The 24,732-nt window shown below is 39.5% G+C and overlaps 1 protein-coding gene across 2 annotated transcripts in view; it reads left to right on the plus strand.

Annotated features, from left to right (window-relative positions):
* Positions 1–401: 401 nt before the first annotated feature.
* Positions 402–24,732, plus strand: part of CNGA3 (cyclic nucleotide gated channel subunit alpha 3) — a 35,912-nt gene continuing 11,581 nt past the window's right edge. Inside the window, exons 1-6 of one of the 2 annotated variants that reach the window (XM_075590550.1) lie at positions 403–905; positions 5,226–5,373; positions 12,789–12,905; positions 14,371–14,550; positions 18,563–18,613; positions 19,602–19,691. In XM_075590550.1, the coding sequence (XP_075446665.1) occupies positions 5,270–5,373; positions 12,789–12,905; positions 14,371–14,550; positions 18,563–18,613; positions 19,602–19,691 (542 nt within the window). In that variant the 5' untranslated portion in view covers positions 403–905; positions 5,226–5,269. Of the gene's footprint in view, positions 906–5,225; positions 5,374–12,788; positions 12,906–14,370; positions 14,551–18,562; positions 18,614–19,601; positions 19,692–24,732 lie in introns of both variants that reach the window. The other variant, XM_075590551.1, reaches the window with a different exon arrangement.

Genomic DNA, 24,732 nt, shown 5'->3' on the forward strand with positions numbered 1-24,732 from the left:
TCTCTGCCATTATAGCAAATGTAAAACAATTGATTAGCAATCTGATGCAGGTCCAAGGTTACAATCCCCCCCCCCCCCCCCTCCTTGTTCTACATGCATTTATATGGAGCTTACTACATACAGAACCCCACTTCATTTTAATAATTACTTGTAACAACATTACAACATTACTTGTAACAACAAAAGTAACAACATTTGGGGTGCCTTTAAGCGTCTTCTGCTTGGGCTTCACTAAGAAGATTCGTGTAACTAGTAACAATTTAGATGGTGTTTGTTTCCATTAAGTGTAAAATGAAGGATAGTGAGGAGGGGTACGAAGCAGCAGAGGAACTGTGATGGGATATATCACGTTTGTATGTAGCTCATTCCTGGCATTGTTATACAGATTAACTCAAACTGTGTGCTGTCCAAAGTGCTGAAAACCCCGGAGCAGAGCAGCACAGCACAGCACAGCATGTCCCCACCCTCTGCATCTTAACCATGCACCAGCAAACACAAGCTACTGAATACACTGCGGGGGCACGTATTGCAATATATTAGCCTAGAAACAACCGATGAGGGCGCTACTTCTTTCTTCATTGTGACCAGAGGACGTGAAGGGACTACTAGCTGCATCTTGTCACCAGAAATAGAGAGTTGAGGCTGGAAAGAGAAACCTCTGCGATACAAAGGAGGGATGGACAATGACAGAAGACCAGTAAGGGACTGCATGAGATACACAATCTGTTCCCCTTAGTTTCATTGCAGGGGCTGATAGACTACAGCGAAGCACTCGTGTGAGCCAGTTTACAACATGCTAAGGAGTTGACTCGTTCATCTGTTCTCGCTTCTATAACAGCAGAAATACAAAAGTTCTTACTGATTTCTAAAACATGTTGGTAACAGCATTATAGCCGACGTTACGAGTAAGTATTCATTGAGATTTATTGTGTGAGGTTTTTTTTATTTTGCATTTATTATAATGTTGTATTTGTCAGATGGAATAGGGATAAGATCATTCTTAAACTTTTAAACCTACATCAGTGGTGTGCACTAGTGGGGGAAAAGCCTTAAGTAAAAGGGTTGGTTGTCATGGTGATGATAATTAACAAAGCACTTAACAAGATAGGAATCCCTGATCTTCTCTGGTTTAAGGGGATTTATGCTTTCACTTTAATTAATTCTGCCATAGCTCGTGCTGTCTGGATCACAAGCAGGGTTAATGTTTAGTGACTGCAGTGAACTTTATTGTGTGCTCTGTCTGTTTACAGAAGAGAGAGGAGAGAGAGGAGAGAGATGAGAGATAGACATCCACAGAAGAAAATGAGAATTTGAGAGTCATTATAGACAGAAATATGCAGGGGGAAATAAAGTACTTAATACAGTATTTACACTATATACAGTTCATGTCATAGTTTGCAGTGCTCACTCAGGTTCCCTGTGAGATATATTCTGCTTAATTAATATTTCAGTGGCAGCAAGCTGTCGGGACAATTTCACAAATATCCATGCTTAGAAGATAGGGACAGACATCTCATTGATTATCCAGGTCCCACTAATGTTTAGTGGAGTCTCACTGATACATTTACATTAAAATGCCATTCTTTTACACCTCCAAAGCTCACTTATTTGTATGTTAGGAAATTGACTTCTCTGTATTGATAGTAATCCAAAATATGCACCGAAATGTAAAACATGCAGAGATCTGCACGTTAGTGCGAATCTAACTAGCAGGGACTGATTGCATCTTATCTTGCTCTGTAACTTTCCTATGATTTCACCTAATACTTTGTATTCCTGCCAGCTGGAAGAAAAGGCTCAGGGAATAGGACAAAACTGCCTACTATTTAATATTGCGTTTTAATATTAATGTTCGGACAAACGTTCACGTAGAAATCAACACAAGCCAGCAACTCAAAGGGATACAAGCATAGATGTATTCAACATAACACTTTTCTAAATTCATGCATGAAGACAATTATTTACTGGGATTAAAAGCTTCAGCTCAGGGATCACTTTGATTTGTATTCTCCCCACTAGTATACAACAGCACTAATGTTAACAACACTGAGACCTGCAGGCTGCCAATTGTTCCACTTTTTAGAAGAAAATGAGGAGATGGATCTAGATTCTCTTGTCTTTAATTCTCATCTGAAATTGGATTTTCCTTAAATGGTCTGTAGGATGGTTATGGTATCCGATTTAGTGGTGAGAAGGCAAACCACACTTCATCTTGATGCTTCAATCATTACAACACACAGTAAGGACAAAGCATGTCAGCCGGCACAAGCTGCTTCTACCCCCCTAGTATGCTACAGAATATAAAAAGAGGAATTAATCCAGGTGTCACAATCCCCTAAAAACCACAATGCTCGTGTTAAGTACGACACCGTTTTAAACCTTATTCTCTTGACCATTTATTTCGTGGTTTACTTTTACAAGTGTCTGTACTTCATTGATTCGTTCCCTTTATCCTAACACCCCTTCTAGGTTTGCAAAGAACAAAGTAGAGTGAGTAGTACAGAATATTTCCATTTCAATCAAATCCTAGTGTACCCAGGAAAATAAATTTACTGTTGAAGTATGTCTACTATTAGTTAATCCAGTTACATTAAACATGAACGTCCGGAGTACTACTGACTCCATGTAATTACAAGTGCACATGGTGAATTGCATAATGTTGTCAGTGTAGATTAAGGAAAAATGGACTTCTTAAAAGATCAGAAATACTGTGCCAGCATTACTGTCTTAGTAGGGGTGCAGGATACTACTGTACATCTCCAGCATTAGATCAACTAAAAACAATTTAATTAAATTAACCTGCTTGGTTCTTTATATGTATTTAGGTTTTCACTGTAACTGATAAATAATAAGATAAATAACATATGCATATATCGTATTGGCTAAAAAAAATCATCATAGATATTATTTTGAAACAAATCCCAATATTTGTATTATTACATTTTATGTAGACATATGTTGCATTCATGTTTTGCTCTATGCCTCCTGTGTGCCATGTATACAATATGTACTGTATGAATCTGTTATGAACATGGCGCTACAAGTAATGCTACTGTTTCTCACTATATACAGTATGTAGGCCTCTCTACACTTTGGAAATTTAATGCTGTTGCAAATGTTATATATTAGGGCTGGTGTTAGATCTGTTTCAATTATTATGTTTGTTTTCATATAATCTGTAAAATTAATTACAGTGTGTATTCCCCTCATTTAACTAATTAATACTATGGTATGTAAATATATGTATGTATCCAGTTTTCTATTTGAGTATTTGAGATTAACGCTAAATCTGGAAACACGAACTGAAGATGATATAGTCATACTTATAAGGATATGGATAATATTTCTGACCCTAAAAAAGCACACACAAGATTGGGATATTTCACCACTGTAAGAGCAGCTACAAATAAAAATAATGCTTCGGCAAATGTTTTATGCTGAATTGTAAAACTATACTCTCTGCACCACATCATGGGGGGTACATTTCTAATCTGATTTGCAGTACATCGTGTCCATGATAAACTTCATAAATAGAAGATAAAAAATTGTGGAGCTCAAATTGTGAATGATCAAAATGAAACAAACAGGTTTAGTCCATTACACAATATGTTTTCAGTACAATAAAATGGTACATAGCATGGCTCATAATGTTATATGTTAGGAAATAAAGGTGTGAATTTAATTTTTCTGTGTCATATGCCAATTGATAAACAACATCTATGCATTTTTCCCTTGTGTTCAAACGATGCACCTTGCTTTATTAGGCCTCTTGTGGGATTAAGAGGGAGAAGGTCAAAGCTTGCCATGTCTTGTTATCCATTCTAAGCACCAATTATATTATCCTCTGACTTCAGAATTGGCTCTCTCAGCAGATGTCCCATATAATGATCCCAATGTTTTCTTTACTTACATGGAGAAAAACAAAAGTATGCCTTTACTTCACTTTGTAGATGTTTTTATTTATGTAAATAGATTTACATTATAAAGCTGTGTGCAGAAAGTGTTGTGCCAGCTACATAATTCATTTTCAAATAGCTAATACAGTGTGTGTAAGGCCCGGGCCATAGAGGGGGTGAGGAGGTCCGAGCCGCGCTGACGCTGAGGCTCGCCTGCTGAAATCTGCGCGATTTCATGCCCATACAGGCGAGCCAGCATGCGCGATCGGAGGCGGGGGGAGATTGAGGGAGGCGGGGCAGTGACGTCGCTGGGCCAATCGCCCGCGACGCACTGACGTCAACATCACGGCGCTGTGACGTTGACACTGCTGTGCTGTGATTGGAGGTTTTCAGCCGACAGCTCGCTGAAAAACAGCTCGGCGCTCGGCTGAAAACTCCAACTCGTCAGCACGCCTGCGGACTCTCGCATGAGCCCCCTCTCAAGGCATTCTCATTGAGGATGCAGGGGCTCAGCGCGGAGCGTTCGCACGCCTCAGCACGGCCTGTCCTTCTATGGACTCGGCGTAAGATCTCCTATCCCAGTGTACAAAAACTATTGTCAGTATTGCTGAAAAAAGTGTCTCGTATAACAAAGTGAAACCGCATGCTCAAGTCCAAAAAAGCTATCATACAAACAAACATTTTCCAACACTTATATAGCTACTGGTAGTTTGACCTTCATGGTTAGGATATATTATTGTTTATTTGTAAAAAGGTACAGTGGGGGCACAGAGTGACGTCAATTACATAACCAGAACGACATACCAAATAAGGACAAACAAGCGCAATCAAATACAGAAGGTAATGAGGCCCCTGCTCATGATATAATGTACAGTATGTGTGTCACAAAACTCTTTTGCTGAATATAATGCCTGCAGGAAATGTATTCGTAAACATGAATGTAAATTATATTTTACATAAGCTATACATGTGGAATCTGAGCAATTGGATATATTACGTAACTCGACTTCAGATATTTTGGCGAACTGGATGATGCTGGTTTTCTGCTGGGCATTTCTATATGTGCATTGTTCCACATTGCTGCTGACCTGTTCAAACATGTTTTTTTAAGAATCAGAACAGCAGAAGAGGACACCGTTATATAGATGTCCTTTAAAGCTGTTGTAATTATATAAAAATGCTAGTATTCTAATTTCAACAATACGATGAGTATATATTTCTTTTAAACATTATTTTTTATTTTGTTCACATTTTTGGGGTACAGAAAATAAGATGTCAATGAGTATATTTAATAACTCTTGTTCTATTATCTTTATTAATTTTATGGAGAAATCCCTCTGTATTCTGGAAACCCTGTGGCTGTGAGAATCAAGATGGCGGTTAAAGTCAGCACCCAGATCTCATACCCTGTGCTGCACAGGTTGTCTGTCAGGACCATTGATGAAGACATTGAAAGGACTGAAAATGGTGTCAGCAGGTAATGCCACATTGCATTTGGGAAAAAACAGACACTTTATATACACCATTTTGTTACATCTACTTAAAAATTCTCATTAGACATAATCATAATACATCATCGTCCCTGGAAGCAGCTGTGGTCTATTTAGAAGCAGTTATCTGCTGTGCTCTACAGCAGGGGTGCGCAAAATGGGGGACGGGGGCGCAGGATTTTTCTGGGGAGGCACAGGCGGTTGCAGAGGCCTTGCGCTCTTCCCGAGGCATTTAAATTAAATGCCGGGGGACCACGTGAGGCCTCTGCAACCTCAACTTATCAGGATTCAACCGGCTTCTCGTCATGTCGCCATGACAAAGCAGCATCAAATGACGCTGCAAGCTCATGTGATGTGATGCGTCGTCATGCTAACGCGCATCAAATTACGCTGCGGGGTCATGTGAAGTGTCATCACGTGACCCTCTGCGTCATTTCATGCCGGGTCACAGGAGAGGAGGGGGGGGGACGCGAGCGCTGGGGCGGCACACAGGGGGGGGCGCAGCAAAAAAACTTTGCGCACCCCTGCTCTACAGCATACAAATGAAAGGAAAATATCTGTAGAAAGAATGAAATACCTTGTTGAAAGACTATATCAGCAAAGAAGTGTGTATTTTAGAAGAAGTGTCTCTTTTACTAAACTATTGCTATAAGACTGTAAATTTTACTAGTACAGTCAATGTAAATTCAAAGCTTAGAAGACACCAAGTAACTGGGCTTAATTGCACTGTGTCATTCTTTACAGCTAGCATTTATTTCAGTTAGTTACGTGAATCAATAAATGTTTTGTAAGATTAAGAGATGAATACTATTCCTCCCTAAGAAGCCCTATACATTTTATATGTAAAGAAAGTCAAAGTATGGGTAAGAAAAAAAAATAATCTTTTTTTAACCATATAATCAAGCCTTTCTGACGCAGAGGTCATTATAGGTGATTCACTAAGGTCCATTGTGGGATAACACAGACAATCTAGAACTAACTGCCATTGACTTGAATGCTGGATTGGGTGCGTTAAAATGCAATGAACCTTAGTGAATCTGTCCCATCGTTGCCTACAGCATCATTCCCTTTTGCAGCCTATTCCAATATACATTGTCATATTATTCCTTCTATCAGTACAGCTGACAGCCTGGGCAAGACAAAGCCATGGTTTAGTTAGTTTTTTGGCCTATTTTCTGAGACAAAGATGATATAGTGGGTAGACTCAGTAACATACTGTAATTAGAACATGTTTTGTTTTTTTACACATTACCTATGATTGCATATGGCTGTACGTCCCACTTTAAGTTAAACTTCATTAATAATATAATACTGTATGTATCTGCAGGACTAGTTACACTAGTGGTGCATGGGCCATTGGAGCCATGCAGGTTTTTCTAAGGGTTCGATGCAGTCACTATAAGGTAACTTGAGGGCCAAAATGTGACAATACTCAAACCACTATATATTGTACCACATTCATCTTGATGAGGGAGGATGAAGAATTACTTTCCCCAAACATTAACTTTCTGTATGTTTTCACTCATTTGTCCAATATGCTGACAAAAGTACCTGTCTGTTCACTGTCTCATCTCTGCCTCTGTGCATGGTTAAATGGTTGTGTCAGTATTATTTTCACTCCACTTACATTACTTACTTACAGTTCAAAAAAATCTACATTACATGCATGGGGGGGGGGGGGGGGAGGGAGAAGAAACAAAGTAATAATTTGTAGGGATGTTGGGGAATAAGACTGTGGCAAACTGTTATCCTGTGGTTCCCAGTGCCCAACAGTAAGCAAATTGTGGCAAATAAACATCTCTATAGTACATCTGAAAAATGACTACTGCGAGATCACAATACTGGAACCAGTTTCAGGGTTGCCAGGAAATGCATATGTTCTTGATACACTTTCATTTCTGTTTTGTTCTGGTACAAAGCTTTATGTATATCAATATCCATTACTTTTTAATTAGCGGCTTTTCCTGTAGCTGAAAACCTCACCATCAAATCTGGGGAAACTGACAGTTCTTTCTATTTTTTTGTGAAAGGTGGTTAATTTGTTTTAAGTTTCACTAGAGAACGATTTCAATTCTTCCAATACTGTAGTTTAAAATGTTATGGAATCATATGAAAATCCCATTCCAACATATCTCTTCAAATCCATGTTTGGCCAAACAAATTCATATTTACCAATACCTTGAAAACCAGTGATGCAATCAGTGGAGAATGGAGTGAGGGCCATATACAATATTTGAACGTTTTCTGAGGACCATGATATTCAATTATAGAAACGATATTCCTCTATTTTGGTGGGAGATGCCTCTTAATCATCCTCAGTGCTAGAAAGATATGTAGTGTTTTATCTATTTGTATGCGACCTTTGGAGTGCTCCAGTGTTCTAAAATCTATATACGTAAGTTTGCTGATATAACACAAGTTCCTCGCATACAGTATATATTCTGTTAAATGAACTCAAGTTGTGTCTTTGTTTTTTTTAAACTTTGCATATAGGACTCAGCTTTTGTCTCAGGAGGCTTATTTATAAAACTGTGATAGTGCCGATCGGGGCACTATAACACAAAAACTCCTGTTGAAGAAATTGGATTTTCAGTGTGGTGATCAGTACTATCACCCAAGGTGTCATAGGGAGTTTAAAGGTTTGGGAAATAATTCCAATCATAGTGCCCCAGAACACAAAGCTGGATGACCAAAAATATTTGTGATTTGTGTCAAAACAGTGCACTTTGGAACACACACCTACATTTTAAATAAGACAAAACCTTGAAGGTCCAATCGTGCTTTATCACTACTTAAAATAAACAATTTACAGTATGTTCAGGGTGCCAATTTCCTCTTGCTTAGTAATTAAGGATTTTAAAGCAGTTTGCCATAAAATCAGAATGGCTGCTATCTTTCTGAATCCTCATAAATATTGCACCAATATTTCTCCAAACGTAAAACTATTGTTTTACTTGATTCCTTCCTTCTCAATAATAAAGAGGCATTTCCAAAAGTGTGACAAAAGACATGAAGTGGTGGGCGGAATACACAAGTCAGCTCACTGGAAGGGTGTCTCTAGTCACAGTCTCACTAAAGCAGTGTGTGAGAAGCAATCACCGTGGAAAAGAGACATACACAATAGTGCAGACCGTACAAAAATGTTTTATGAGTTAACAGTAAGGTCCAAAAAGATGGAGACCGATCACGAGGGATGCAAGAGTGGACGGCGGTGAGATCATTGACATACCGTACCACTTTGATGTCATTTTATTAACATGCACTTTTAACACTGATCCATTGTAGGTGTAAATCTATCTGGGCCTTACTGCTAACTCATAAAACATTTTTTATGTACGGTCTGCACTATATGTATTTCTCTTTTCCACTGAGATTGCGTCTCACACACTGCTTTAGTGAGACTGTGGTTAGAGGAAATATACAGAAAGAGGGTGGGATCCCCAAAGCAAGGGGTAGTCGTAGAAACTGCAAAAAATGGGGGGCACTGACGGAAATGTGGGGAAATATAAAAAAGACAATTTATTTATTAGATGAACAGTGGACAGGATTGAACATGTTAAAACCCTAAAAAACACAAAACAGACACTGTGAATAATGTCCCCTAACTGCTTATAATAAAGTGTCTGTGCGCATAAATCAAGTAACCAGGGAACCACATGTCAAGAGAGTGACTGAAGAGTCCCCTCTTGAAGTGTAGATAGCTGTACCCAGGTAAAGTAGCTCAGATTATAGTCTACTAAGATAATGACAGCTAATACAGTTCTAAATAAGTGAAAATGTTTCTTAATAGACATGTCAAAATCAAGCAGAACAAAACATGATCCTCCGCCCAGAAAGCTAGTCGCTGATACAATGTATCAATGTATGTAACTCCATCAAACTTATGCACGTGCACAGGGATAGTATTTAGTGACTAAAGTACACATGACAAAGTATCATCAAAAAATAGGGGAGGGGGCTATGCCCAGCATATATACAACAGGTATTATGAGTCAGTATAAATAGCTGGCCACTGCTACAGTGTATAATCTTTGCCCTTGTAAGTGTATATGTGCACACTGAAAGCGTATCAAACCAATAGAAAAGAATGAAAAAATATCCTACAAAATGTTGCAAGGTGTACATATATTCAAACGCAATCAGAGGATGCTTACGTAGTAACCAAATGATTATAGTCCCGAAAAATAGTATCCCCTCTTTAAGGTACAGTAGACACAAAGTATGGCAAAGGCAAAAAATGTTAGCAAACAGTTATTAATATCCAATATGCCCATTTCCAAAAAGTCAGTATCAGTGGAAAGATATGAACAACCTCCCATGCATTTCATGGCGTTAGAGTCTAACGTAATATTAATCCGATGCAAATCTCAGTGGTAGAGAAGGAAAACCCCCGCCAAGGGCAGAGAGCCAGGCTTGGTGTTCTGTGCAGATTCCCTGTGAAACAAAACAGAGGTGGATACCAGCACTACGAAATGGGAATAGAATAGGGGGGGGGGGTGCACTAGGGGAAATAACAAGAATAAATAAATTGGGGACTTGCTGACACATTATCTCCACTTGGATCTGGTGCTAGTCGGCGTTGCTATTTATTCTTTTTGAAACAGCAGGGGCGAACAGGCTGTGACATTGGCCCAACGAGGCATTTCACTGGTTAAGTTTCGTCATGGGCTTTTTTAAAAAAAATTTTATTGAGAGTTTTAACATGTTCAATCCTGTCTACTGTTCATCCAATAAATAAATTGTCTTTTTGATATTTTCCCACATTTCTGCGAGTGCCCCCATTTTTTGGAGTTTCTGGGATTACCCCTTGCTTTGGGGATCCCACCCTCTTTCTGTATATTCTCATACTTTACTCCAGGGGACCACCGTCCGCTTTTACTAGGACAAGGAATTATAGATTACTTTATAGTCATTGCCTGAGTTATTTACTGGGTAGTAAAGCATTCCCGCCCCCCCCCCTCCGTTTTCATATTGACTAGAGACCCCCTTCCTGTGAGCTGATATACCATCCACCACATCATGTGATTTGCCACAGTTCTGGAAATGCCTCTTTATTATTGAGAGCATGTGAGTTCCCTCTTCTCAGACTCCCATGATAGATTCACACTGAGTTGAGAACATATTGCACTATATTATGCTCTCTTCATTTTTGGTCATGAAATCTGTGCTCTCCAACTTTTAAAGATTGTCTTCCTATCAGGGACCTGGGATTTTGAGTGTTCAGTCTTATGCGTGTTGCGGCCTTATGCTTGGTATATTATTCAGCCGGTGTGCTGTATGCGGTAAAGAATCCAAAAGTCTTGAAGAAAAGTAGCAAAATTCCACCAAGAAAAATAGTGCATGGGAATTCCAGATTAGAAAAATATCAAAATGTCCATTATTTAATTTTATTATAAAAGACAGAAACCTCTCTTATGCATTTCAATGGACATAGAGCTCTAGAAGAACAAAATGCGTAGCAGTCAATAAAGGACATTTGTATATTTTTCGAATTCTGGCATTTCTATTCACTATTTTCTTGGTGGCTCTTTGCTACTTTCCTTAAAGACATCATGAAATTATAGTCCAATCCTGGATCTTTAAGTCTTCATTGACCATAGAACTGTATCACAAATGTGACTCAAAATGCAATGCTTGGTTCTCTGTACTGCATTTGGGGGTATCTGTACATTTATCCACCTCTCACTGTGCTGAAAAGGACGAATCGTTTCAGTTTCTGGTGCACCTAGTTAATACAGTCAAGTTGCTGCATGAAAGACCACAGAGAAAATGTTGTGTGACTGCATTCATCAAGGGTGGCAAAGTGTGAAAACTAATTTATTTTTTAATAGGAGACAAAGAGAGGATGTGAGTGATCACAACACTGTCATACTAATAATGGCCCAGTGTTGCATGCTTGTTCTTATTAACTGCTACCACACATACACCCCAGCCTGTTCTGGGTGTCCTCTTGCGTAATGGTGCCACCTACTGTCCTTTCTGCTCCACACATCATAATGTGTCCAGCATACAAACTTGGTAACAGCTTTATTCTTTATGCAGATAGATATTCGTAGAGAAACGTGTAATGGTAAATGATATCTGAAAAAATGGAAGAAGATGTAATACTTGCTTCTATTGAAAATATAAATAACACATATTTTTTTACTTTTACTTAGTTCCTGACATACATTTATTTTAATTAAGATTGGAGATCAATTAAAATGTTCACATTGAATAAATGACAAATCAAAAATAAACAGTGATGGTTGGGAGACAGCACTTAGAATAATACTACAAAGCAGAACCCAAATACTTCAATTTTGTTCTTAAAATGGTCCCTATTTGTTTATAAAACAAATGCATAGGAATATTTGCATATTCCATATAAGGAACTGCTTAGCTATTGTTACATATAGTTAAGTATTGTTGCATGAAGTTTGATTTTGGACACCTTGTTTACTGTGCTCAGATGAAATATGAAGATTTGCTTCATTAAATGGGTGCAAATAAATGTCCCAACGTTCAATATATATCAAATAGTTCACGGTCCGGTTCTTTTCTCAATTTATTCAGAGACAATAGAAAACATATTTTACAGCATCATTTCAGTCAGTTACATCATCAGGCATATAGAATGTAGTGTTAGAGTGGAGAATCCTTAGCGAGTTTTTAGCTTGTTTTTAAACGATTCTGCATTATATAAATCCAAATACAATTTTTATACATTTTAGCAATCATCTGTTTTTCTCACTGTCAGCCAAAATTTTCTTAGTCAGTCATCAATATTAGAACACTATGTTTTCCTTTAGCAATATTTACTTGGATTTAGAAGAACCTCTTTGTTCTGTCACTAAGTAACTACATAGTTAATCCTATGTTCATTATCTTTTAAGACCTATCTCTATTGTATTGTCTTTTACTACTATTTACCTAACAATTGATTCCAAACTCAAGACCATATACTATTCAACTCAGCAGACATTAAACATATCAAGTGTCTTAAATTACATAACACATTTCTACACCTGCCTGTCTTCAGACTGATTTATCTTCTTATCTTTGCAGAGGCAGCTTATCATTTTCCAATATAATTTCTAACTTAATAGTAAATGACTTATTTTAACTAGTTACATGCTGAATATGTGTGTATATAGAGAATATAGCATAATTCATATTTTGGCTTGAAATCATCCTATCTTCAAAATACTTAATTTCCTTCCCAATAACTCCAATATATGCACATTCTGGGGACTCTTTTTGACTGAATCTGATTAAAAATGTTGTAGTGATGATTCTGTGAAAGACACTTTACAGTTCCTCTGTCAGTGGTACTGTAACTTGTGAAAATCTTGGACATTAAACATTCCATTAAATGCTTCTGGATAAACTAGCAAATGAATGTGTATTTGTCATCCTGCAGAATTCATTCACTGTGTGAGGATACATCCTCAGAGCTCCAACGTGTGATTGCTTTGGAACCTAGAGGCCTGACAGAATCCCGCAGGAGTTCTTTTACTGGTAGGGGTGCATTGGCCAGGTAATATGCTTAATATACTTCTATAGGTTATTTACATGTATTGCATAGGAGATGAGTGTATGTCACCCAAGTTCTGTGTCACCAATGGATACCTCAGATCCCCTGAACAGATAAGAAAGCAAACAAAGATGACTTAAGTATATTGTTTATAAAAAAAGATTTTACATGAAGTTTAAAAGAACAGAAAATTAGGACTTTATCACATTTCAGAACATGGTAATTACAATACCATTGAAACTGCAAAATCAATTGTAAATGTAACATTTCGTAGTAATCCATTGTATTAATTAAGATATGTGGGGAGATGCAATTAAGTAGATCGATACGAGTCCTGTTCTAATGAATAGTCAAATTCACACAAAGCTTTGGCACTGGAAGGTAGAACCATTGGTTGTGTCTTGCCTTCAATGAAGATGTGGGTTATCTGATATTCTAGTGTACAAGATCTGTGTCAGAAATAGACTTACATGTACAGATAAAGCAACGGTTATTGTGCCACAAGCTGCGGCCACGCTGCTGCTGAGCCCGCTCATGCTTGAGAGTGGTGACATCACCAACTCTCCAAGCATGAGCGCTCGGCTGTCCTGCAATAATTTGAGAGCAGGAGCGGGGGACGTGTCATTGGTTGGATCAGAGTTGTGTGTGGGCCCCCCCCCCCCTCTCCCCTCCCCCTCCTCCCTCCTCCCTCCATTCTCTCTCCGCTCATCCGATACTCTCTTTCCCCATTCTGTCTGTCTTTCTCTCCCCATTCTGTGTCTGTTTCTCACCCCATTCTGTCCGTGTCTCTCGCACCATTCTGTGTCTGCCCCTCTCCCCATTGGTTATTGAAGGGTCAGGTGACTCTGCTGTAAGCTTGGAAATTAAATTTCCTTGTCTCTCCAAGCACTGAGCTTTAGAGAGCGTACGTGGATGTGCGCCTGAGCGCCGCTTGAGCATGGCCATACTTATTGGGAATCACTGAATTGATCTCTCCAAGCATGCTCAGCGGCAACGTGGCCGCAGCCTTATGGTGCTTTATGATGATATGTTTTGATATTGTGCTTTATCATTTCCATTGAATCTCTGTGATTTTCTGCGTTATAACCCAATATGTTGTGTTATCAGCGGGAGCAATAAAGTCTGCTACAGCTGTATTTACTATGCTTAAGATAATATGCAACATACTCTTATATTATTGTCTAAGAAGTGTTATGCATAAGCCTTACATTTAACTTTAACATACATCAGCTGACAATGTTCTTATGAGTGATGCATGATTAGCTAAGTAAAATTAATATATTTCAATGAAACCATGTTTGAAGAATGAATTAGATTGTATTCAGGATATTTTGTACATATGTTGAGAACAAGTATATACATTTTTTTAGGAGGATAAGCAGTAATCAGAGAAGTGCTAAACAGCTGAAGCAGTTGTAGCTGTAAGCTATACTCCCAAAATATGACTTCTCTTCTTGTCTTACTGTAGGCTATCACGAGTTATCATTACATTGCGGAACTGGGCCATGAGACATCTGAATCGGGAAGACCAGAGACCAGATTCTTTTCTTGAACGTTTCAGAGGGCCTGAGATCAAGGAAATGTCCAGCAGGAACAGCAACACCCAATCCGTCCAGGGGAACCAAGACAAGCTAGACAGAGCTAGGAGGTAAACTGAAATAAAGTTAACCAATGTTTTGCATTTTAAAGCAGTGGCAAGAAAGAGATGGCGAACTGTGAAAATGCTGTTAAAACTAGTAACAGTTGGGGTAGGATAATTATGAAAGTAATTTTGTTAAATGCCATACATATTTTTCTTAACTCACACTGTAGGTGTATAGTATTAGAGGTGTAATTGTAAATATATCTTTGTAAATAGAATGTTGAAGGAATAATGAGACTTTGTCCCTGGAAATGTATTATTATTACACTCTTAAGGAAGGAAAGAAAGAGTAGGAGAGAAGGGCCAGTTTAATTCATGCAAAATTCTAGATGTGTTCTTTGTTATTTGCAAAACAAAAAATACCACAAAATATAGTGCCATGACAACTGTGTAATTCTTACTTCTTGTGCCGTTTGTGGTTTTATACTGTATTTCAGGCGCACACACACACACACACACACACACACACACACACACAAAACAAATACAGTATGTGAGCCTCACAATTTGTCTCAAATTGTCAAAGGCCATTTTGATTAGTCTATTACACGTGCTTTCATGTAAATAGCCCTTTATCTAGTTAAGCACGTCACAAGCCTTCAGTGGGCAATATATGTGGCCCTCAGGGAATGATACTCCTAAGCGTAGAAAAGTGTGCAGAAGTGATCTGATTTCCAAACCAGAACAGTAAGCATGCGTGTTGCTGTCAATGTTCTTGGAGTTAGAGAAAAAGTGACAGGACATTGGGTACAAATGATGAAACAGAAGATGTTTAATCTCTTGTAGACGTATAAAAGGGAATGAAAACAAGCATTACAAAGTGGAGGAAGTTTCATTGCAAATCTGTTTTCCAGTCATGGGATTTACAATAGACAAAAAGTCTTCCAGGCCCTCTACAGCAGGTCAACTTGAAATGGTACAGAGCAGGACAGATAGTTTTGACAGGCAACAGTTAACTCTGGAGTCAGCTCTCAAACCGATCACAAACAGTTTAAGATGCAGGCCAGGCATCAATAAGGAAAATGTCAGAACAGGGCCACAGGGAAGTAAGTCATCCATGTGGAGTGGAGACAGGTCACTTGGTAGCAAGGTTATACCATAGAAAGAATCCTCTCAGCACAACAGCAACATGCTGGCTTTCTGTACAATATTACGCCATACTACAATGCCACAAATCCTAGGCAGCATTCTGTTCACTTGTGATTCAAATAGCCGTCACTTGGATAAGGTAGGCTCAAGTCATACAGTAGATGAAACCCCAATAAAGGACTAGCTTTGTGATAGTAATAAGTGCTAGGTGAAAATACTCCTAACACATAGCATTACCATTGGGCTCTGGAAGTGAGCAGTGCATGCAACACAGAACACAGGAAACTATAACCAGGCATTATTTATGGGTACCAATGTTTGCTGCTATGAACACTGGATATAAAAAGGTAAACGTTGAAAGAGTGTATTCTAGTTTTGTGAAATGTGCCACGTGGGCGCTTTTATATAAAAAAGAAAGATGAAAGCACAACAATATGTAGACATTTCCATGCATTGATAAGGGGGAGTAGTTATCAATAGGACTGACTGCAAGAGTGCAAATATATTGCTGTGCATTTGTGAATTTTGCAAATATCATCATTGGCACCACAACTGATACAAAAAAAAAAAGAGAGAAATAATGTTTTTCACTATTTTCCTACTTAAAACCCAACTGAAACAATCCTCACCAAAATATGACAAGAATCAGCCCTACCCAATTTCAGTAGTCAAGCTATGATTGCTGTAAAAAGTGAAACAGGAGACTGCTGATCCTCCTGTAACCATGTCTGCACAAGAGGAGACAACTCCTCAGTATACGCACAGTGATATGAGGGTATACATATTACATATTTCAGTATTCCTTTATTTCACACTGCATATATGAAGGTTATTATTAGGGGCCCGATAAGATTATTATTGGCAATTCTGTGGTTTACAGTTTTACACAGTGTAGGTCCTGATTAAATGTTTGTACAATAGGATCATACAATATAACATCTTGAATTAGAGCAGCCCAATTGTGTGGAGTATAGTAAAAAAAAAAATCACCTTGATCAGTGGAGGCAAGAGAAAATATTGGAGGTATAAAGCCGTGTGAATGCAGAGATGTCACTGAGCAGGCACGCGTAATAAGCTAAAACAGGAGTGCGCAAAGTTTTCTTCCTGCGCACCCAGTCTGTTCGTGGACCCCCCCCCCCCCCGGGTTGCCATGATGACGCATCGCTGGAAGGCAAGGTAAGGCCTTGATTAAACCAAGTGCTGCAAGGCGGCAGCGCTATTCTGTGACGTCACCCAGCATCTTGATTATAACGGGGAGGGAGCGCAGTGGAGGCTTGGACGTGAGTGGTTCGCCCTTATTGGCTGAACCGCTCACGTGACACGGCCGTCGCAAGAAAAAAAAACAAATTCCACAGTCTCTTCCCCAGCCGTCCGCTTTACAGTACGGCGCACAGTGACCGTTGCCAGCGGTATGAGCAGTTTCATTAGAATTAAGCAAATTGTTTTGGCGCTGTGTGGCATCGCTACACGCGACTCCGCGTGCATTTTTGGGTATAATCATGGCCTATGTTTATACAGAAGCCTCACGCTATCCCCTTTATTTAATTTAAATGCCTTCAGGGATGCATGGGGCATCTGTAACCGCCACCCGCCCAGAAAGTCTCGCGCCCCCAACTGTGTGCACCCCTGAAGTTAAGCAATGTCTATTGAGGACCACACTAATAGCATGATAAAAAAGGGGGGCTTTTATATGATAGAATTGGAAATAAGAAGCACAATCTAAAGTCAACAAAATCAATATATATACACAATAGTGCTTCTCTGTGCTGCTCAAAAAAAACAGTTTCTAGATACTGTGTGCATGAATTAATTGTGGCAAAAATTAAGCGTAATAGTGCAACCAAAAATAACAAAATGGATAAAGTGCAATGGTGGTAAGTGAATAAAGCACTCACATAGGTGTCTGTAGATGAATGACTTGGCACACGCCACCTCTCTTAAAAAAAAAAGAATACGGAGAGAACATAGCATAATACAGTTTTAATGGACAAAAAAACAAAAGATGGTGGAGAAAGGTTAAACTCACATTCCCCCAATCCTTTAAAGCGTTGAGTGCTATAAGAGCACTCACACACCACTCTGAATCTCCCGAACAACTTTTCTTTTGGTGTGGACCTCTACACCTGTAGCCTAGATCCTCCAATCCTGTTGGCGTCGGCACTTCTGCGTCTGCGCACGCTGCAGTACGATGGCTCACCAGGGATGTCAATCTGCGCTGTCGGCTACGGGATCCTCAGAGGGTCAAAAACCCTACGCGCTTCGCCTTTCCCTTCTTACGGCTTCCTCAAGGGTTGTAAATTGTCTGCTTTACCATAGAATTATTTATAGGCACAAATGTCCAATAGAAAAGATCGTCCAATTTCAGAAAGGGCGCCAAAATATCTCTGTGCTCACTTCTGATTGGGTCATATTCTGTTTTTCCATCATTAAAGTTAAACTGTATAAATGAACCATTAAAACTGTATTACAAAATGTTTTCTCCATAGGCTTTTATATTACACTAATCATGTAACATAGGAAATGGTTTAATTTATGTTATCAACGTGTATTTATATATTTACGTAAAGAGCTGGGAACGAGACACAATGTCAGGTACAGGCACAGCTAAGGGAAAAACAAATCATGGAAATGGAAAGCTGGCATGTAGAGGGGCTTATGTTAATTCCCAGTCTTACAATTGACATTCTCATTGTTCCCAATCTCATATGAATTATTCAGTATTTTATTGTTGTATTTTGTAGTTCTGGTAACTCGTGAATTTTTTTATTGGTGATCATAACCGCTCAAAACCACGCTAGCTTTATTGTGAACGGCTGTTGGTTCTTTTTGTAACAATCTTATCTTTTCCAATTCCTGTTATTATTTTTTTCTGAACGGCTCTAACCTAGTGTGCAGTATTATTTTCTCCTTTTTATTTAACTCAACACAGTCACTGGGTACTTGCCAATTTCAATGTCAACAACAGCAACAACACGGAAGAGTAAGTCTATCTTCGTTATTCCCATAGGAAAACCAAGACCCTGTAACATCCCAATATCCTAGTAGTGAAGTCTGTTCAAATGGCCATAAATCCTTCCAGTCATAAATAGATTCTGTTTAGCATTTAGCAAGGTTATTTCTTATGAATAGAAGATATCCCTCTAACCTCCTGTAGACTAACCAAACCCCCTTAATCTTTGATGTTTCCTATTCTGCTATCCTTTTGAAGATCTTTAGATTATAAGAATTGTGACAACTAAAAATATGTGATCGTATTATATTTTTTCCAAACTCCATCAGAAAATTGATTTATTTTACCTGTAACAAACGTAGCTTAAAGTCATGAATGAAACAGTACAATTGCAGTAAAAGTCACATTTCTCATTGTATACTGTACAACATGGGAACATGTAACATAACTCAGCACAAAATGTTTTGTTAAAACAGATGCAAAGCAGAAATGGCACAATTACGTCAATTTTAACATCTCCATTCCACTGACACATTCTTTCAATTTGCCAAGAGAAAACTAACAAATGGTGATACCTTTACTAACACTCATGTTTGGTAGATGCAAACTAATATCTCTTCCAGGCTTTCTCTATGAGCTCTTGATATGTCCAACCTACAAAACACCAGTTACAAATAAAGTTATTATCCCCATCAACCCATTGCTGTTTTATCTTGATAGGTTATATATTGTGAGCAGACTTATTGTAAACAGTCTAAAAAAAACCAAAACAAATTATTAATGTATTCACTCCATAACATTTTAAAAGAAGCATATTTTTGGATTACAGAAGTTATACGGATTTGTTAGTTATCTGAAGATCAAACGTTGGATCCCTTTATAAAAAAAAATGGTCACATTATAATCTATCTTTGAGCATAGTAGCTCTGGAGCTCTTCTTGTATTCTCCCCTTGGAACTGTATTCCTTATGAAATCCCTCCTTCCGTCCTTCATGTAAGAATACACTGTGTTAAACAGCACACAGAAAGAAAAGAACACCACGAATGAAAACAAAGAGCAAAAACAGGAGAACAAGGATGGCAGAAAAGATGATAGTAAGGACAACGAGTAAGTACTGAAGTCATCCCTAGTGTAGAGAATCCCATTGATGGCTATACTGTGTAAGTTAACCTCTGTTCTATCCAGCAGGAACATATAACACATTTGTGATAAATTACCTTCTATTAAAAATGTTACATTTGTTGCTACACCATTGTAATAATAATCAGATTGATCCAAGTTAAAAGTCCCATTGAAAACCCTAGGACTTTTTCTTTGATAACTCTATAACAGGTGCTTTGTACCAGTATTGCATTCGTGTTGAAGTAGAGATAGTTTCATAAATGACTCTTTTCTGCCATAGAGAAATGAAATGCAACTTGTGCGTACATTACTTGAGAAAAAAATAAATACCTTACTCAGTTAGAAATGTGTCCAGTTCCCGTGAGACTAAACAAACCATGGGAAATCAATGCATTTCGCCATTTCTAGCACACGTGTAATACTCTCATTACTGCCAAGTTCTGAGAGGTAAAATGTAAAATAATTGGTATATTAATCAGCAATGTAAAAATTATGAACCATTGATAAACTGAATCAAAGCTTTAGAGTAAGAAATAGAGAATACTGACGTCTTTTGTACATTCGTCATTTTCTCCATTTGTTTTAAGCAAATTATATCTACTTATACTAGTAGCAAAAATGGTTATTTTGATATGCCCTTTTGTCTGAAAAGTATTAGTTTATGTCCTGTAGGTCACTTAAGCAGTGAAAGCAGCTATTGTTGTGCATACCGTTTGAATATTGCTCTATAGAGCATTGTTATTTTTTTTGATACTTGTGCCAATACATTTCCAATCAGTTGATTTTAACCTAGAACGATAACTTCCTGCAAAACTATTTGCCTTACCCTAGTTTTTCAATGAATGTAGGAGGGCCGCATACAGATTTCCCGGGGCCCAGGACTAGAGTTATGACCCCCCAAATACATACATATAACCCCCCCCTCCCAGACCCAAATACATACATATAACCCCTCCCACCCAGACCCAAATACCCACTGACATTGCAAATGCATTCAATGATTACTTTGTGGGGTGTGCCACTAACTTATTAGCGAAACGCAGCACAAACCCCAAACCTGAATCTCATCCTGGGAGTATCCCTACAGTCCCACCCCCTCCCAACACTGCCCACAATTTTCAATTTAGCCCAGTATCTGAAGAGGAGATTACACAAGCGCTCCTCAAACTAAAACTAAGCAGCCAATGTGGACCCGACTTACTACAATCTAGGTTCCTACGACTTGGTGCCCCAGCCATTGCCAAACCAATTGCGTCCATAGTCAACTCTATCCTGTCTGCAGGCCATATCCCTAAGACCTGGAAAACTGCCAGAGTTGTCCCAATCTTCAAAAGTGGGGACAAAAACACTGTCTCAACCTACAGGCCAATCTCACTTCTCCCAATTCTATCCAAAGTTATGGGAAAATGTGTCCACTCCCAATTAAGCGATTTCTACACCAAGACAAATTTCCCTAGCCAATTCCAGTCTGGGTTTCGTCCCAAACACTCCACCGTAACTACCCTGCTAAAAGTTTGCAATGAAATCCAGTGTGGAATGGAACGGGGACAACTCACTGGTGCAGTATTCCTTGATTTTGCAAAGGCTTTTGACACAGTTGACCATGTTATCCTGCTTAACAAACTCCAGAGCTCTGGAATAGGGAAACATGCTTTAAACTGGTTTCAGTCCTACCTATCAGGAAGATCCCAACATGTGTCCATCTCAGGCTCTAACTCCAACCCCCTGGATATCACCTGTGGTGTCCCGCAAGGCTCTGTTCTGGGGCCCCTACTCTTCTCAGTGTTCATTAATGATCTTCCCACAGCTTGTAAGGAAGCCTCAATACACATGTATGCAGATGACACAATCCTGTATGCACACAGCCATAGCCTCTCTGACCTTCAACACATACTTCAGTCTGACTTTTTGAGACTCGAAAACTGGATTTCCCAAAACAAACTGTTTTTAAACACTGACAAGACGGTAACAATGGTATTTGGGACCAAGACTAAATTTGTAAAGCTTCCAGTGACTGAGCTCCTGATTAGAACCAACGCTAAAACCACCCTAACACCTGTCACTAGTTTTAAATACCTGGGCTTATGGTTTGACTCCCACTTAACATTCGGGATGCACATTGATACCCTGACAACCAAGACCTATGCCAAACTAGGGGTACTTTACAGGAACAAATCCTCCCTAAGTCTCCTGGTCAGAAAGCGTATTGCACAGCAGATGCTAATGCCAATTATTGACTATGGAGACATAGTATATGGCTCGGCTCCTCAAACCCACCGTAGCAAACTTGACACCCTCTACAATTCAATTTGTCGTTTTGTTCTCCAATGCAACTACAACACACATCACTGTGAAATGCTCAAAGAACTAGATTGGTCATCACTAGAGTCTAGGCGCAAAGTTCACCTTTCCTGTCTCACCCTCAAATACTTTCTGGGCAAGCTACCCAGCTACCTGAACAAGCTCCTCACCCCTACTACATGCAGTACCTATCACCTGAGATCAGACTCCAAAAGACTATTCATGGTCCCAAGACTCAACAAAGTATCCGGACGTTCCTCCTTCTCCTTCCGTGCACCCCAAAACTGGAACAACCTACCAGAGACTCTCATATCCACCACCAGCTTAAGTTCTTTCAAATCTAAGGCTGTCTCACACTTTAATCTGGTCTGTAACTGTTCCATACGCTCATAATATATATTTTCTTTAACTGTGCATGCAATGTCTTGTATATAATGTATACCTTGTTCATTTATGTAACTGTATTTGTAACCATGTATTATTTTGTTTTACTCTGTGCCCAGGACATACTTGAAAACGAGAGGTAACTCTCAATGTATTACTTCCTGGTAAAATATTTTTATAAATAAATAAAAAATACATACATATAAACCCCCCTTCCCAGACCCAAATACATACATATAACCCCCCCTACCCAGACCCAAATATATACATATAACCCCCCCACCACACCCAAATACATACATATAACCCCCCACCCAGCCCTAAATACATACATATAACCCCCCACCCAGACCCAAATACATACATATAACCCCTCCACCCAGCATTAAATACATACATATAACCCCCCCACCTAGCCCTAAATACATACATATAACCCCCCCACCCAGACCCAAATACATACATATAACCCCCCCTACCCAGACCCAAATACATACATATAACCCCCCCTACCCAGACCCAAATACATACATATAACCCCCCTACCCAGACCCAAATACATACATATAACCCCCCCTACCCAGACCCAAATACATACATATAACCCCCCCTACCTAGACCCAAATACATACATATAACCCCCCCTACCCAGACCCAAATACATACATATAAACCCCCCCACCCAGCCCTAAATACATACATATAACCCCCCCTACCCAGACCCAAATACATACATATAACCCCCCCCCCCCAGACCCAAATACATACATATAACCCCCCCCCCCCCCCCCCAGACCCAAATACATACATATAACCCCCCCACCACACCCAAATACATACATATAACCCCCCCTACCCAGGCCCAAATACATACAAATAACCCCCCCACCACACCCAAATACATACATATAACCCCCCCTACCCAGACCCAACTACATACATATAACCCCCCCTACCCAGACCCAAATACATACATATAACCCCCCCTACCCAAACCCAAATACATACATATAACCCCCCCTACCCAGACCCAAATACATACATATAACCTCCCCTACCCAGGCCCAAATACATACAAATAACCCCCCCACCACACCCAAATACATACATATAACCCCCCCTACCCAGACCCAACTACATACATATAACCCCCCCTACCCAGACCCAAATACATACATATAACCCCCCCTACCCAAACCCAAATACATACATATAACCCCCCCTACCCAGACCCAAATACATACAAATAACCCCCCCACCACACCCAAATACATACATATAACCCCCCCTACCCAGACCCAACTACATACATATAACCCCCCCTACCCAGACCCAAATACATACATATAACCCCCCCTACCCAAACCCAAATACATACATATAACCCCCCCTACCCAGACCCAAATACATACATATAACCCCCCCTACCCACACCCAAATACATACATATAACCCCCCCACCACACCCAAATACATACATATAACCCCCCCTACCCAGACCCAAATACATACATATAACCCCCCCACCACACCCAAATACATACATATAACCCGCCCTACCCAGACCCAAATACATACATATAACCCCCCCTACCCAGACCCAAATACATACATATAACCCCTCCTACCCAGACCCAAATACATACATATAACCCCCCCTACCCAGACCCAAATACATACATATAACCCCCCCTACCCAGACCCAAATACATACATATAACCCCCCTTACCCAGTCCCAAATACATACATATAACCGCCCCACCACACCCAAATACATACATATAACCCCCCCTACCCAGACCCAAATACATACATATAACCCCCCCTACCCAGACCCAAATACATACATATAACCCCCCCTACCCAGACCCAAATACATACATATAACCCCCCCTACCCAGACCCAAATACATACATATAACCGCCCCACCACACCCAAATACATACATATAACCCCCCACCACACCCAAATACATACATATAACCCCCCCTACCCAGGCCCAAATACATACATATAACCCCCCACCACACCCAAATACATACATATAACCCCCCCACCACACCCAAATACATACATATAACCCCCCCTACCCAGACCCAAATACATACATATAACCCCCCCACCACACCCAAATACATACATATAACCCCCCCACCACACCCAAATACATACATATAACCCCCCCACCACACCCAAATACATACATATAACCCCCCCTACCCAGGCCCAAATACATACATATAACCCCCCCTACCCAGACCCAAATACATATATATAACCCCCCCTACCCAGGCCCAAATACATACATATAACCCCCCCACCACACCCAAATACATACA

The sequence above is a fragment of the Ascaphus truei genome, chromosome 3 (genome assembly GCF_040206685.1).
Source record: "Ascaphus truei isolate aAscTru1 chromosome 3, aAscTru1.hap1, whole genome shotgun sequence".
NCBI classification, from domain to species: Eukaryota; Metazoa; Chordata; class Amphibia; order Anura; family Ascaphidae; genus Ascaphus; species Ascaphus truei.